At 51.9% G+C, this 16533-nt stretch overlaps 5 protein-coding genes across 5 annotated transcripts; 4 read left to right on the top strand and 1 right to left on the bottom strand.

Moving 5' to 3' along the window:
* Window positions 1-652: 652 nt before the first annotated feature.
* On the top strand, window positions 653-5175 carry NECHADRAFT_105384 (uncharacterized protein). The gene is made up of 5 exons (XM_003050546.1): window positions 653-1076; window positions 1130-2507; window positions 2598-4160; window positions 4208-4546; window positions 4594-5175. Exons 1-5 carry the CDS (start codon window positions 841-843, stop codon window positions 5056-5058), a joined length of 3981 nt encoding a protein of 1326 aa, XP_003050592.1. The 5' UTR covers window positions 653-840; the 3' UTR covers window positions 5059-5175.
* Window positions 5176-6426: 1251 nt separating this feature from the next.
* Window positions 6427-8064, top strand: NECHADRAFT_85064 (uncharacterized protein; the record flags this gene model as incomplete). Its single annotated transcript, XM_003050545.1, has 1 exon — window positions 6427-8064. One exon carries the CDS (start codon window positions 6427-6429, stop codon window positions 8062-8064), a length of 1638 nt encoding a protein of 545 aa, XP_003050591.1.
* Window positions 8065-8619: 555 nt separating this feature from the next.
* On the top strand, window positions 8620-10440 carry NECHADRAFT_48476 (uncharacterized protein; the record flags this gene model as incomplete). The annotated part of the gene is made up of 4 exons (XM_003050544.1): window positions 8620-9106; window positions 9151-9264; window positions 9304-9565; window positions 9612-10440. 4 exons carry the CDS (start codon window positions 8620-8622, stop codon window positions 10438-10440), a joined length of 1692 nt encoding a protein of 563 aa, XP_003050590.1.
* A 1481-nt stretch (window positions 10441-11921) lies between these two features.
* NECHADRAFT_85062 (uncharacterized protein) lies at window positions 11922-12873 on the top strand (the record flags this gene model as incomplete). The annotated part of the gene is made up of 2 exons (XM_003050543.1): window positions 11922-12087; window positions 12143-12873. The coding sequence occupies 2 exons, from the start codon at window positions 11922-11924 to the stop codon at window positions 12871-12873; spliced, it is 897 nt and encodes a 298-aa protein (XP_003050589.1).
* A 1883-nt stretch (window positions 12874-14756) lies between these two features.
* NECHADRAFT_85061 (uncharacterized protein) lies at window positions 14757-16285 on the bottom strand (the record flags this gene model as incomplete). Its single annotated transcript, XM_003050146.1, has 8 exons — window positions 14757-14807; window positions 14855-14981; window positions 15032-15333; window positions 15385-15409; window positions 15463-15605; window positions 15655-15732; window positions 15782-16002; window positions 16051-16285. 8 exons carry the CDS (start codon window positions 16283-16285, stop codon window positions 14757-14759), a joined length of 1182 nt encoding a protein of 393 aa, XP_003050192.1.
* Between the last annotated feature and the right edge of the window lie 248 nt (window positions 16286-16533).

The raw sequence follows: 16533 nt of genomic DNA, 5'->3' as shown, positions 1-16533 counted from the left end.
TGTAAACTGCCAGAGAAGTTTGCCAGGCTCTCAAGATGTCCTCCCGGCTGCCACTATCCGGTGCAATCCAGCGGTCACGGGTAGCAAACAAGATCTTTGATCCGCTCGAATAAGACATTGATTTTTTTCAATTCCGGAATTTTCCGGTGGCCTAAACGAAACTGGGCACTTGGAAAAGTCTTGCTGGCTTCTAACAGTGCCTGGCTGCGTGAGGAGGCATCGAACAGTGACATTTCCAGAACATGGTGACTACCTTGTAAATGATTTTGGACCATAATGATACTGAGGGCCTGTCTTACATGGGTATAGACATTATCCCAGAATGCACATTTACTAATCAATTCTTGACACATAGGAAGATGGACCGTGATGGCTCTATCTCATAGATGGAGATAGCCTCAATGGTCGTGCTCCAGTGACAAAAATAACTGAGCTAGGACTGGCCTCTTTAAGGCGAGCTGAGTTCGGCTAATTTTGACACCCCGCGGACTTGGCACAGGGCGAGAAACCGGATAAATAAAGCCCCAACTCCGACAGGCTACAGCAGCTGCCCGGTCAGTGCGGCAGCTGCTGAGATGTCATAGCGGGGCAACAACACCCACGCAGAGCTCCGACCTTCTTCCGCTGCCTGGAGTGAGCTCGACCCCTCCAACCGAACTGCTACCAACACCACTCGTGTTGACACGAGGCCAGCTCACTTTGAATCCTTCTTCTCATTCTAGACTCTTCATCATCTTTACGCACCAGATCCGCGCTCTGCTGCTACAGATATCCACCCCCTCCCGCGCATGATCCAAGCCTGAAGCAGCTCTCTCACGCCATCGTGAAAGCTCGCCCGGCATGGCTTCTAACCAAACATTAGCCACGCCGCAGGCGGTGATGGGCCATGTGCAGAAACTCGGCGATAGTGATCCGGACTTTCGATTCATGTCTCTGAACGATCTGCTGCAGCTGCTCAACAATGCCAAACCCGATTTCCTCCATCACGACTACAACATCGCTGCGCGCACAGTTGATAGCATCATCAAGACGCTCGACGACCAGAATGGTGAGGTCCAGAACCTGGCAATCAAGTGGTATGTGCTGGAGAGATTGTTTCTCGCTTGGGAGCCGCTAACCCCGGAGGTAGCCTGGGACCCCTCGTGGGCAAGGTCCCTACACCCATCATCGCTCCCATGATCGAGAAGCTGTCCAACCTGAAGCTTAAGAACTCGGTGGACAATACTGTGCCCTCGTTGGCTCTTCGATCCGTAATTATCGCCCTTCACCGACCGGTCCCGGGACTCCCGCCTACCTCAGAGGTCCAGGAGGCCTACAATGCTGTCAGCCGAGTCCTGATTCCCCGCCTTATCGGCCCCGGACCCAAGACACGAACTCCCAACAACCCCAATGTCCCTCTTCCTTCCGTCCCCGAGGGCCTCCTACAAAATGAGAACGATCTCAACGCCGAAGCCGTCGATGTGCTGATTGAGGTGGTTCGATGTTTTGGACCCATGCTCGTCCAGGTCGAGGTCGAGGCTATGCAAGAGGTGGTCATTCAGCTTCTCGAGAGCGAGAAGGGCTCGTCAGTTGTCAAGAAGAGAGCGGTCGTTGCCATCAGCATGCTTGCTGTCTACCTCTCTGAGGAACATCTGGAAGAGGTGGTGAACCGAATTACTGCTGGTCTTTCCCAGAACCAGAGCAGCCCGGTTACGAGGCGACTCTATATTTCGATCCTTGGTAGTATCGCGCGATCGATTCCTGCTCGCTTTGGACCACACGTCCCCAAGGCTGCACCTCAAATTCTGCAAGCACTCGGCGACGAAGAGCTCCAGGCACATCTCGAGGCGCTCAGCGATGGAGACGATCTGGGTCAGGAGTTTAACGAGGTGCGCGAAGCTTCTCTCGTGGCTCTTGAGGCCTTCCTAGCTTCTTGCCCGCAGGAGATGCGTCCCTTTACAGACGATACGATAACTTCCTGCTTGCGATTCCTCAAGTACGATCCTAATTATTCCATGGACGATGAGGATGAGGACATGGAAGACGAGGAAGAAGAGGACGAAATGGACGAGGACGACGAATTTGATGCTGATGATGGTTTTGAAGACGATGACGACGACGCCAGCTGGAAGGTTCGACGATGCGCCGCAAAGACACTGTATACGCTTATCTCGACACGCGGCAGTGGAGATTTGCTCGAGAACGGTGTGCTTTACAATCAGGCAGCTCCTCTGCTCATCAAGCGAATCGAAGAGCGAGAGGAAAATGTCCGACTGGAGATTATTTCTGCTCTCTCTCTATTGATCCGCAAGACTGGAGAAGGATTCGCCATGAAGGACCTGGGGCTCGATGACTTTGAGCCTGAATCCGAATCTCGCATCCCAATTAGTAGGAAACGAAGACGCCAGAGCAGTGTTGGCGGGTCATCAGCTTCCCAGTTCACTGGTTCCGGTCTTGTCTCTCCCGTCTTTGAAAAGACCCCCACGACCGGTCCTCGAGCTGATCTAGCTCGCCTGACACCATCTATCGTCAAGGCCATTACCAAGCAGCTCAAGGGAAAGACTATTCCTACAAAGCAGGCCGTTATTAGCCTCCTGGATGACATGGTGTCTGTGCAGCATGGCGGACTTGCCGAGTACTTTGACCAGGTTATTGGTCCTATAATCGAGGCCATCCAACCCTCTGGTACTGCGACTGCGCCCACTTCGCTGGCCTCGCAGGCTGGATCTTCCTCGGCTACTCCAAGCACACTAAGAATCACGGCCTTGGAGATTATCAGCGATATTGCCAAGACTCACTCATCGACTATCCTGCAGCCTTATCTCACAAAGATTGTCGATGGAGTCATCTCAGCCGTCCACAATCGTTTCTACAAGATCTCTAGCGAGGCCATAGGAACTGTTGAGGAGCTGATCAAGGCTATTACCCCACCCCGATCGCGCAACACGGCTACTAAGTACAAGGCCGAACTTGACAAACTGTATGGAGTCCTTCTGGATAGGGCTGCTGCCCAGGACGCTGATGCAGAGGTTCGCCAGCGAGCCATTCACGCACTCGGTGTCTTGATCTCGCGCACCTCTAGCCCAGAGGGCTCATCTCTGCTGTCTGAGGATAAGCGCAAGGCTGCATTGGAGGTGCTGCGGGAACGACTCAAGAACGAGACGACCCGCCTGGCTGCTGTACGTGCTGTGGAGAATGTCTCCCGCTATGCCAAAACACTGGGCCAACTTGAGCAACAATGGATCCAGGAGGTGGCCCTGGAGCTTGCTGCCCAGCTGCGAAAGGCCAACCGAGCCCTCCGTGGATCGAGCATTGTCGCTCTCAAGGCCCTTGTCCTATCGCCTGCTAGCCAGAAGCAGCTGGAGCCTGACACTATTGGTGGTATTGTGTCTGCACTGATGCCGATCATCACTAACAGTGATACGCATCTTCTCGGACCAACACTGCTCATTCTTGCTAAAATGGTACCAGAGCACCCAGAGCTTGTGGTGACGGACGAAATGATCGTCTCGCTCTGCGAGCTGCTCAAGTCCCACTACTCGAGCATTGCTCTGGACCACTTGCTCGTCTTGATCAGTAGCATTGGAGAGAGCGGAGCTGGTCAAGCTCTTATGCAAGGTCTACTCAAGGACGTTAGCGTTGCCGGTGACCCCCCTGTTGTCGGCAAGGTGATTGGTACTCTTCTCGTGACGGGAGGAGAGTCAGTGGGAGTCAAGCTGGACAGCTTTGTTTCGGAACTCTACACGAGTGCGAAGGGCAACGACGAAGCTCGAGTTAGCCTCGCCCTGGCTGTCTTGGGAGAGGCCGGAAAGAGACTGGGAACCAGCTCGACACTCAAGCCTGATCTCTTCCTGGACCAGTTCCATGCCGAGCCCGACAAGGTGTCGCTATCTGCGGCCATCGCCCTTGGCAGAGCCGGGTCAGGCAACGTACCCGAGTTTCTGCCTGTTATCCTGCAGACCATGCAGAAGGGTGGCAACACACAGTACCTTCTCATCCAATCCATCAAGGAGATTCTGCAGTCGATTTCGGCGCAGTCAACGGACCTGCGCAACTATGCACCGGCCATCTGGGACGAACTCCTCAAGGCTTCGGACAATGCGGATAACAAGGTGGTTTGCGCTGAATGCGTGGGCCGACTAGTTACACTAGACCCTACCGTGTTTATGCCGCGTCTTCAGGTATGTTATCATTGTTAATGACGTAGGAAATTGCTAACGGTGGATAGACACTTCTCAAGGATGAGTCTCTTGGTGTCCGTGGAATGGCGGTCCAGGCTGTCCGCTACACTCTTCCAGAGAGTGACGAGACATTCGATGCTCTCCTGAACAATGTCCTGATTGACATGCTCTTGACTATGCTTCAAGACTCGGATATGGACATTCGAAGATTGGCAATGACTACTCTTACGACAGCTGCCAGAAATAAGCCGGATCTGATCCACCCTCACCTGGGTGATCTTATGCCTTTTGTTCTGACCGAGTCGGTGATCAAGAAGGAGCTGGTCAGAGAGGTCATGATGGGTCCGTTCAAGCACACAGTAGACGATGGCCTCGAGGTCCGAAAGGTATGCAAGCCTATAACCGTATGTGAGATCAAGCTAACCTGTAACAGAGCGCATATGAGACATTGTATGCGTTGATGGAGACGGCGTTTAGCCGCATCAACAACATTAACTTTTTCGACCGTGTGGTGGCTGGTCTCAGAGACGACAATGATATTCGACAGCTGTGCAACCTGATGGTGACAAAACTCATGACAATCGATCCCGAGGAGACGACCAGACGTCTTAACTCGATTGCTGAAGCGTACCGCTCTGTTCTCTCTGTCAAGCTGAAGGATAACGCAGTGAAGCAAGACTTGGAGAAGCAGGAGGAGGCGAACAAGAGCATCCTGCGGGTGACGCTGATGCTGGGTGATAGGATGAAGGCGATGACCGGAAACGCTGGAGCCGCAACCAGCAATGCAGGCGCGGCGAGCGTCTGGGGAGCGTACTGGGAATGGGTGAACAAGGAGTTTGACAAGCAGCTCAAGGGGCTGCGAGAGGAGAAGAGCAAACTACAAACACGCATGGTCTAGGACAAAGGCAATTTGTAAAAATGAGGATTTGGGAGGGTGATGAGTGTAGTTTACAAGAAGAGGCTAGTCGATTAGCTGGCATTGATGAAGAATAACGAATGGCATTGTTTGTGATAGAGCGGATAGTGAAATGGACTTTCCACGGCAAATAGTGTCTGGCAGGGCTGATCTCGCTTCTGCACTTACATGACACTGATGAGCATGCAGATAATGCAAAGGGTCTAGTTTCATGCCTTGTAGATTCTGGGCACCGCAAGCACCAGTCATGTTGGTGATTAACGTCCCCGTGAAACTCGAGAGGCCATAACAAAGGCCTGATTCCTAGTTGAGCGAATAGGGAGAAGGCTCCGCGAAGCTTATGCGTGCCGTTTGTGGAAATGTAAACAAAACCGGTGTATGGCAGGCTCCCATTGGCGAGGACGTACATGAAGGATGGGTGAGTGATGTTGACGCGGCATGGCATACGCGATTCAGTTACTGCCCGTGTCGCATGGCCATTGTTTTTATATGCCACAGTACATCCAGAAGCAACTTCTCACTTTGCCTCAAGAGGGAGGTCAGCGGGCAGCACGAGCATGCAGAGTTTGCTGTCCCGGCAGCCCGAGTCGGCCATTTGGGAGGGTCGGCAGTGCACCTCGACGTGTTTTGAGGCCATCTTTTGCGCATCATTCTTGGCGGGACTTCTTTTGAATCTGGAAGAGGATTTTGTAGATAATTATGAGATGAATTGATGATTTAAATAAAGAGTTGATAGAGTTGATGATAAACTAAAGAGTAAGACGAGGCAGCCCAGCTGAAAATGACTCGGCCGAAAGTGTACAAAAACACAGCCATCACCATCCCCACAACGAGGCCGCATAGCCTGCATCTTTGGGCTGCAGAAAGAAAGCCTTGGAAGACCGAAGCCCAATCGTGTTGGGTAGATATGTCTGCTCTGCTCGTATGATGCCCGGGCGTGTTGCTCACGCGCGTGAACAAGGCAGATGTCCGGCCTCCTGGCGGACTGGTTCGCAGTGGCAAAAAAGAAGGGGAATGGGCGAGCCGCATTGTTTTCTCACGGTTGAGGCAAGAGGTTGAAAATCGAGGCTGTGGCTGTGACTGTTTATGTGAGGCTCTCACACACACACGTGTTGGTGGTTAGGTCGAGTTGCGTCAAAAACATGGTGAGCGGCTGTTTTGTTGCATCATCCCCATTCTTTCCTTTATCAATCTTTCATCACTTTCATCAATCATTTCATCAATTCTTTTAACGTTTACTCTGTTTAGTTCCCTCCTTTAACCTGGATGGTTCAATCCTTGACGCTTTACCGTTCAGTCACTGATCACGTCCCCTGAGCATACGACACAATTGGGGACCGACACACAGCCATGGATAAACAACAATCGGGTGCTTATAGGGCTCACAAGAGAGCATCTGGGAACTATAAGCCGCCTACTTGTGAGGATGCCACAGCTACGGACATGAGCGACTCTCAGCCCGAGAGACCTACTCGACAACACCACAGAGATGGTGCCGAGGCTCGTCAGCCTCTACAGCCGACTACAGCGAATGTACCGAGCAGCAGTCGCTTTCCGGGTCAGGCTACGGGTCAGCCTACTTATCAACAGAGCGGCTATACTGGTCATCCCTTTGCCCCAGTCCAGAGCACATACAATCCTAACCCTCTCTACGGGGGTTCTGCCGTCCCGATGAGTTATCCATCAACGTATCAGACACCATCCTATCCTGGACGATACGCCTCCAACACATCAGTCCCGTACACTTACCCCGGTCAGTACGCCCAACCGCCTTACATCTATCCTCCAACCACGCAGCCTTCGGTGGGATACGATGATCCTCGGAGGTACTCTTACGGCGACGAATACTACCAGCCTGAACCAACAAACACCTACCCATCCCGGCCTCCGCCCCGTGCTCCACGGCCTCCGAGGGTGACCTATGGCTACGAGCAACGGTCAGCTACGCCAGCACCCAAGACTGAGAGGCCACCACCACCCAAGAAGAAGGTTCCGGCTAGACCTGCTACCGCTAGACCCGCGGAGGACAATGCAGGGCAGGACAAGTTGATCAAGGAGATTGGCAAGATGAGAAGACAGATTAAGAAGCTAGAGATGGGCCAGGAAGATCTCCTCTCTGACACGGGACGTGTGCGGTCCGAGTTCATGCTGCCGAGCGCTTCTCTAGCCGGCCGAGCCTCTTCGGTGGAATCCGTCCAAACCCTTGAACATATCCGACGCATCATCGACGACTGTCTACGCAAGACGGGGAGGGAATCGTCGTACTACGGGGACTCAGGCGTTGGCGCTATCGAGGCTCTTATCAGGGACAAGTTGGCATCTGAGAGGAGGGAGTCAATGGAGCCGAAGGACGACCGGTCTTTTAGGAGGAGGGTCATTGAGGTTCTGCAGGATTTCGAGACGCAGGATGGACGGTGGGAGAGGAGGTCGACTACGGGGGGTAGCACCACCAGGGAGGAGAAGAGACGTTCAGGTGGTCAGCGGTCTACCACATCAAGCGATCCTCCCTTGGAACCTGTCACGCCGCCGTCGAACTACAGCATGCCGCAACGCACCGGAAAGGCATCGAGTGTATCCCCGGAGGATGGACGCTCGAGAGACGTCGAGTACATCTACGAGACCCGACCGAGGGGGGGTACATCCCGTGCCGTCCACTCAGACGAAGAAACGATATCACGACCCCCTATCACTCGACGACCTGAGGCAAGCTACCAGGGTGGTGGTACAGGCCGAGCGAGGCGGAGGTCAATGGTCGAGCCCGAACGGGGCAGTTACGGGAGGCCGCGCGTGTACCACGGCACCGAAGAAGTAGTGGACGACTACGAAGACGACCGTCCTCAACGTCGGCGAACAGTGGTGTATCCCGACCGTCGGCCAACTCCTTACTCAGGTGGTGGTCTCGGGCAGAGATTCCGCACCGATCCAACGTCTGCGCCGTCTTCGTCTACGCGATGGAGCAGGGACGGAGGAGTGTACGATGCGAGATGAATGTAGGATATTACTGTGTTGGTGCATGTGAGAATGTTGGGGGTTGAGTCGGCGATGCTCGTGTTATTACCCAGAATGGTTTCGTTTACGGCGTTTTTTTTTCCTTGGCCGGGAATAAGGGATAGACTTGCGGATGCTTACTGGGAAACACAAATTGTCAGAGCGGAAATTCGAAAGCGTGCTAAGCTGATTTTAGGCCAGGATCAGTAGTGTTCCCCGAGGGATCAAAGCTCGCTTGATCACCTGGGACAGGGTTGTTCATCCATCTCTCCAGATAATGCACCAGAAATCTGGTAACAGAAACGTGTTGGTGATTCCCAAGTTCTTGGGACGATGATGAATTAGGAAAGTGGTGCTCTTTCACATGGGTGGTGATGTGAGAACCAACAGTTACTTGGTGATGCCGGATTCCGCGGTGCAGGGGGGTTAGTTGATGTATATCATGAGGCCGAGTCCACAGTTGAGCGGAGAATTGGTTCATGCAAGCCATTCTTGTTTTTTCGAGAGTAGGCGTTCATCATGTTGTTCAAGTCGACTTTGCTTCCTCTGGTGTTGATGCTTGTTGGTGATGGCCTCGCTGCAAAGAACAATCACTGTCCTCCCCTAGGCCCAGTCCTTCCTGCGCCGACAAGTCCAAGCACCATCCATGCTGTTAAAGCCGCTGTTAAAACTCTAACAAAAGGGCTAGAGGCTCTTACAGAATCTTTTAACAACACGGCCATGTCAATCGGCATGGTTTCCCTTCATGAGGACAAGCTGATCCTCAATCTGCACCACACACCGGCGAATTTGGATCCACGTGGAGTCAAAAAGGTTGATGCCGACACGGTTTATCGTATTGGAAGTGTCTCCAAGGCTTTTACTGTTCTTGCGGCGCTCAAGTTGTCGGGTGTGAGGATGGACGTCGCAGTGACAAAATATCTTCCTCAATTGAGGAAGCTGGGCAAGCAGCAGGATGAGAAGAATAACATCACCGTCGTCGATTGGGACCGTATTTCTCTGCAGGCGTTGGCTTCGCACATGGGCGGTATCCCGGCGGACTGTAAGTCGTCGCATGCTTTGTGAGAGCCTGGCTGACGAGTGTAGTGGCTACTGATCTGGCGAGCTTTCCCATCGACTGGACCCAGCTTGGTCTTCCAGAGGCGAAAGATGTTCTCGGTTGCATCGGATTCAGTGGTGTTAAGGCCTGTACTGTACCTGGTAAGTCAACCTCCAGCCCTGCACTTCGACAGCTAACAGCTCCAGACTTTTGGGACAACTTTGGCAAACGGTCCCCAGTGTACTCACCCTGGACGAGTCCAATCTACTCGAATGTCGCATTTCTCATTCTTGGATTGGTGATTGAAGAAGTCTCTGGACAAAAGTTTGAAGATTTTGTTCAAGAGAAGGTGTTGGACGTAGCTGGCATGTCGAGTACGACTTACACCAAGCCCAAGGACTCTGTTGGTGCCATCAGCCCGGACGACGTCTATTGGAACGCGACCTTGGGTATCCTAGACCCGTAAGTAATTGAACCTGGCGATATTGTGTAATTACTTACTGAGTAGGGCTGGTGGTTATTACTCCTCCACCAAAGATCTTCTCGCATTCGGCTCCTCCATCCTCAAGAACAAGCAACTCACCCTCGAAGCCACACACAAATGGCTCAAGCCTGTTTCTTTTACCACATCTCGCGGCATGTATCTCGGCGCGCCGTGGGAAATCATGCGCTCCGACAACGTCACCTCCGACGAGCGACTGGTTGAGTTTTACACCAAAGGCGGCGATTTGGGAACTTACCACGCACTCGTCGCCATGATTCCGGACTATGACATTGTTATTAGTATTTTGACCGACGGACCTGAGACTTCGGGTGGTGTTGTGCAGTTACTCTTTTCGCAGGTGGTCACGACAATGCTGCCTGCGATTGAAGCTGCCGGCAAGACACAAGCAAAGACATCGTTTGCTGGGAAGTACATCAACAAGAAGACCAACTCGACACTCGTGCTCGAAGTCGACGATGAAGGTCCCGGATTAAATATTGCGAAATGGACGGTTCGTGGTACGGACGTCAATTCCCACTGGCTCAATTACCTCTCTGCTATCTCGACAACCCTCCCCGAGATTCAGGTCTCTGCGCGCTTGTACCCGACAGACCTGACCGCAGGGAAGAAGGTAGCCTGGCGCGCTGCATTTGATCTTGGATCGCCGGAAGAGATCGCACAGGTAAATGCGCAATTATTCTGGAAGGATGCGAGTTGCTTGTCCTGGGGAATGGGAGATAGGGCGGTTCATGAGTTCAAGGCGCTGGATGAGATGGTGTTTACAGTGGAGGATGGGAGAGCTACGGGGCTTGAGTTGGTGGGGTTCCAGACGACACTGAAAAGGGTGGGATGAAGGGAATGGGTGGATCATAGTCTAATTGATGCGACAAAGCTAATATCGACCTCTAAGGTACAATGAATAGTGCCAACAATGAGAATAAACAGCCCCTTATATATAATATCGCCGTTCGCTTTCACACCTCAAGTTTCAATGCAGTGCATGCGTCATCGTCGGCCGGGGTGTTGTGCCATGTTGATCAGAGGCACAGCGTGGTAGGGCAATGCGAGAGCGTACTCAGGCTCCCAGGTGGAGCGTCGGGGCGCGAGAAGGGGAGCATCAGGGTCGCCGTCCTCTAAACAGGATAAATTAGTTAGAGACTCGTAGAAAATAATATTGCTTGAGCTTGCCCGAAGATCCTGCTGCGTTGCCGGTGGTTCTCTTCCGTAATATACGCCAGAGGACTAGACAAAAGGTGGGTACGTTGATGAGCACTCCAACCATGGCGATGATGGCCTCCGAGGACCAGGCCATCTCCAAAGAGGAAACAAAGTAAAATATGACCAAAACTGCTGTAAGGCCAAAGGAAGGAAGGAAGGACCTTGAAGAGACTTTTAGACAAGAGAACAACGAGATGAGACTGCCAGCTTTTTATCTACCTACCTCTCCGCTCTTTTGAACTATGAGGTGGCTGCATGGACGCCTCTCGATGCAGTTTTACCCTGTCAGCATATGGTCCGGCCCAGACGGTCGGTCCTGTCCGGAACATGAGCTGCAATCCATCGGTCGCCTCGCAGACACTGCGCTCAGCGAAGGCGGCGAAAAGGCTCTTCTTTATAAAAGAACTGGGAGCAAGTAAAGCAAGATATAAGAAAGAAAAAAGAGAATAAAGATCTTTAATGTAATTAAGTAAATTATGCTATTTTCTTTCAAATTTCTATGTCCTAAATCTGGCCTTTTTGCTCGCTCTCACAGCTAAGTAGACAGGGTTGGTTTCGTGACGGCCGCACGGGAGCTTACAACCCCTGCGGTTCCTAGATCAAGCAGTAAAACAAAACAAGCACTAAATAAAGGGCCGCTAGTGCAATACCCGACCAACCTTCTTGCACTTGTTCAGGGAAAACATACGCGAGTCCTTTTCCCATCTTTAAAGCAAGAAGAGGAATTCTCTGGAAGTAGAGAAGGCCAGGGTAGGGAGGCGGCAACAAGTCAGCATACATATCTATCAACTCTTTGCTTTCCATGTTAGGCACATAAAATTGCAATCTTTTGTGAAGAAACATATGGCCTCGGTATTTGTTGCAGGGTATCCCGTATTCAGTGTATTGGGTGGGGTAGGGTGGTTTGCCTTGGAGGCTTGGACTTTGGTGCAGGACGTTTGCATAGCTGCCTAAGGATCCTGACGTAAAACGGTCTAGTGGAACAGACCGATTGGTACACGGCAAACCTCAAAGCGGGCTGTGTTACCCAGACTTGGACTCAATTACTGCCATCTCTTTTTGCTACTAGAAGCCAACTACTCTGTGTTGGAACACACCTGAAAGACCGAATTAGCAATGGATGGCTCACAGACCCCGACTTCAGCGACTTACGTTGTGTCACGCTCACGCGGGACACAGCCAGGTGATTCCCTCTACCTCGCCAAGCTCAGAGAGAGAAGGAAAGCCAAGGGGCAGGCGAGGTCTTCAGATGAATCTGAATCTGAAGATGAGACCGAGCCAGGTTAGTCTGAAAAGGACATCCCACGAGGCACATGTTTGCTCAACTATTTCAATAGGTGCTGTGGTTTTGCACAAGATGTTCAACCGCAAAGTCGTCCTCCACCCTGATGATACTGTCGTCAAATCCGGGAAACGCATAGAAATGGGAGAAGCCGATGCCCTCAGAGCCGCCGCCCTCGCTGGGATCCCGGTGCCGGCTGTACACGACGCCAACACGGCTCCGGATGGCCAAGTTCAGATACGGATGGGATATGTTCAAGGACAAAGTCTCAACACGTTATGGCCTGAACTGTCAGTCGATCAGAAAAAGGACATCGCTCGCCAGCTTCGGGTGATTGTCGAAAAGATGAGAGCTATGGCTCCTCCTCAGGGCCTCATCAGTGCTTGTGACGGTAAACAGATACGAGATACCAGAGTCCACTTTACGTACCATTCCCCACCATGTCGCGACGAAAAGGCCTTCAATGAGTTTTTGTTATCAGGCCTCTACGAAGATACTCCCCCGCTGGTACGAGAGGCGCTTTCTCGGCGGCTACGAACCGATCACCGCATTGTCTTTACTCACTGTGACCTTACCCCCAGGAACATCTTGGTCCAAGACGGAAAGATACAGGGTCTCGTGGATTGGGAGGATAGTGGCTGGTATCCTGAATACTGGGAGTATGTCAAGTTCTTCCAGAGGACGGCTGATAAGGACTGGAAGCAGTATGCTGAGGATATTTTCCCTGAATTCTATCACGACGAGTTGGTCGAGTTCATGGCAATGTCAAAATGGCAGAATTCATAGGTGGATACACGTACGACCTTGTCTCCTTCATCTCCCAGAGCAACCCGTCTTGACCGATATTGCCACGCCAGCATTTCATCCTCCGCCTCTATTGTCGCATCGATCATGCCGTTTAACCCCTTGTCATATTGCCGAGATCGTTGGATCAAAGTTCTTGGTGGGGTTCCAGACCACGTTAGAGAGGATGGAATAGTGGATTATAATTGATGCGACAAAGCTAATCTTGACTTCGAATACAACAAGTAGTACAAAATCGCCGTTCATTTTCATATTCTAACTTGCAATGCATGCATCTGCATCATTGTCGACCAAGGTGCTGTGCCAGGCTGATCAGAGGCACAGCGTAAGGCAACGCGAGGGCGTAATCAGTGGTGAAGCGCCATGGGGCCTGAATATGGACTTCGGAATCTCCTTCCTCTATGCGAGAAGAACCAGTTAGAGACTCATAGATGACCAAGGAATTTTGAGTGTGAACCCACCCAGAGATCCAGTGGAATTGTCGGTGTTGTTCCGTCTTCGACACATGCGCCAAAGAACCATACCAAAGGTAGGGAGGTTAATGAGAACACCAACGAGGGCAATGATAGCCTCCTGTGACCAGGCCATTTCCAAAGAGGCGCGGGATTCGCCGTAATAGACTGTTATGAGGGTAAAAGAAGGGAGAAAGTTGAATGATATCAAGAAGGAGGTGGATGCGAGCTACAATGCTGATGTTTTGAGCGGTATGGCCACCAAGCATCTTGAGAGCTATAACGGGCCAGGCACGCGCATGAACCGCTCGTGTCTGTCGCAACGGTAATGTAACCGGATCTAATGGCGGGATGATGCGCAAGCTCGATCAAGCTGAGCCTCGGGAGGGGGTTGTGCTATGTTGTGCCACGTTGTGCTACAGGGCTAAGATAAATTCCTGCTAACTAATATGTACCTCTACTTCTTTCACCACTGGTTCTCCTAGAGATCATAAGAGGCTGCAAGTCCTAGCACAAAAGGGTCATCAAGTGGCAACTTCCCGACTTATATCCTTGACGTATTAGCCCTCAACCCGTCAGATCACTAGTGGCAAAAAAGACCATATTTTTAATAACGCAGACTCGTACACTCTGTACAGCCCTCAAGGATCTGTATTGTTAAAACGTGGGAACGTTTCTACCTCGCCACCAGAAACCGGCCAGTGAAATGAGCGCTCTCGCTGAAGAATTACTTTGAAGGGTATTCGCCACACGGGATGAGTGTTGTATACCAAATAATGTTACACACCCTTGAGTATTATACGCGGTTTTCGATGCGGGCAGATGTCACAAGCTCTAAAATTCGGGTCCAAGTCGTTTCCAAGCAGGGCAAAAAATGTAGCCGGGCTGAACGCAGGGCGGATCTGAAGACGACATCGAGAGACACAGAAACAAGCAGCTTCAGAAATCCTCCGTGGTGGAGGAGAGACTGTTAACTGAGAATATGAACAGAGCGGCGGTTGATTAGTAGCCCTTAATGCTTCCATTTCATGCACGGTACAGCCAGTGAAGTAACCAGCACATACAATGGATATCTAACTTGGATATTCATCCGCCTGGCTCTTGAGGCAAGGTGAACTACAGTCAGGCTGGAAGAGACCAAGCCCCGTGCGCTTTGTCTTTGGTGAGCATGTAAAGTTTTAGGCTTCAACCCTGGGGAAAATTGGTAGCAAAGAGAAGACTTACGCCACCTCGGGGACCATTTAGGGACGGCGTATAGTCTACTTTGGATTGCGTATAACTGAGGAAGGCGGTGGTATACGTCAAAACTTAATCCCCGTGTCAAGGTCAGCAGGTGCAAGTCTAGCGCAGATATATATATCCAAGTGTCTATCGTCTATCAAAGTATATACATGAAGGATGGATGATCTATGCTTAGTTCTCGTTGATGAGGTAGACATCTCGCTCAAGGGCACGGGTGTTGAGCTAAGTTGTTAGCCGTTTTCTTGTTCATAGTGAAAGAGCAAACTTACCACCTTGGCGGGGATGTTGTGGAGATCGTTGATGCCGATCTGGGCAGCATCAGCAAGGATCTCAGTCTTGAGGATCTGGATCAGCTTCTTGGGGCCCTCGACACCGTAGATGTTGGAGTACATGAAGCTATCAAATGTCAGCACACGTGTACAGCCTTTGGAATTCTTAAAACTTACGGGCGACCCAGGCCGACGGCCTTGACACCGAGAGCCAGCAGCTTGATAACATCGCTGCCGTATCGGACACCGCTGTCAGCGAGAACCTCGGTCTTCTCAAAGACCTCGGGGGCGTTGCGGCGGAGCTCGTAGGCAATCTCGAGGGGAGAGGGAGAGTAGTCGACCTGGCGACCACCGTGGTTGGACAGCCAGATACCGTCGGCACCCTTCTCGACAGCCTTAAGGGCGTCCTCAGTGGTGGTGATGCCCTTAAGAATGATAGGGAGCTTGGTGTGAGACTTGATCTCATCGAAGAGTTCCCACTGTGGATGTTAGTGGTTTGAAAAGATAGGGGGATGTTAGTGGAGACATACGCTCAGGACGGAGGTGGCACCGTTACTAATCTCCAGTTAGTGAGTGATTCTAATGGATAGATAGTTGAGGCAACATACGCGTTGGTGGTGTCGTAGCGGGCAGCACGGTGACGAGTAGAGGTGGCAGGGGCATCGATGGTCCAGACAAAAGCCTTGACACCCTGAGCCTCAGCACGCTTCATGGCGTCCCAAGTGACAGAAAGGTTGGCGTTGGAGTAGATCTGGATGTGTTAGACGGAGACTACTATGATACTCAGTGAGGTTTCTTACCTGCTGAAAGATGGTGCTGTCATGCTTCTTGCGCTGGGCACCGATCTCCTCAATAGTCTTGGAGGCATACAGAGCAGCCTTGGAGTGTCAGTACTTGATAGCTTGAATTAGACATCATTCAACATACGACATAGAGAACGTCCTCCTCGGCAGCGGCATCAACAAAGTTGAGCTCGGCACGGTCAGGGTCACCATAGGCACCTCGGGCAGCAGGCGAGATGAAGATGGGAGCACTGAAGTTGTGGCCGAAGATGCTAACGCCAAGAGTCTCGTTGAGACCAGTGACGCTAGCGAGCTGGTGAGGACGGAGTCTAGCCTTCTCCCAAACCTCAAGGTTGTGACGGTAGGCTATAACAATTAGGTACAAGACCATAGTGTATCGAGGTCAAGACTCACCCCACTCGCCGGCAGCAGCGGTACGGTAGAAGGCGTACTGCTGGTCAGTCATGACCTGGCGGGCAGCAAAGTCAAAATCGGGGACGCCGCGGATATCCTTAAGGGCAGGCTTGGATCCCTCAGTCCAGTTGGAGGCGGAGAGAAAGGTCTGCAGACCAGTGTCGGGCTCGTTGACCCACTGCTCGTAGGCAGAGGCCGCGGCGATGAGCGGCGAGAGGAGAGTAAAGGTACGCATGGTGGCTCGTGTATATCAACCTTCCCGAGGTGTATTTCGTGAACAAAGAACGACCGTGGTAGCAACTAGGCTATAGAAAAGGAACGACTGGTGAGGTTGAGTAGTCGGTTCAAAGTCGTTCGAACAAGCGGGAGGAGAGGCCTCATTAATACCGAGAGCTAGGCGTCAATGCCTGCCGACATCGCCCAGCCGATTGAGGCATGTCCATGGCAATGCAGTGGAGCTCGTAGGCCCTGATGTTGATGAAG

This window comes from Fusarium vanettenii (genome assembly GCF_000151355.1).
Source record: "Fusarium vanettenii 77-13-4 chromosome 9 genomic scaffold NECHAsca_6_chr9_2_0, whole genome shotgun sequence".
NCBI classification, from domain to species: domain Eukaryota; kingdom Fungi; phylum Ascomycota; class Sordariomycetes; order Hypocreales; family Nectriaceae; genus Fusarium; species Fusarium vanettenii.
Note: the sequence above shows the minus strand (reverse complement) of the source record. Positions and strands in the feature narration are given on the sequence as shown.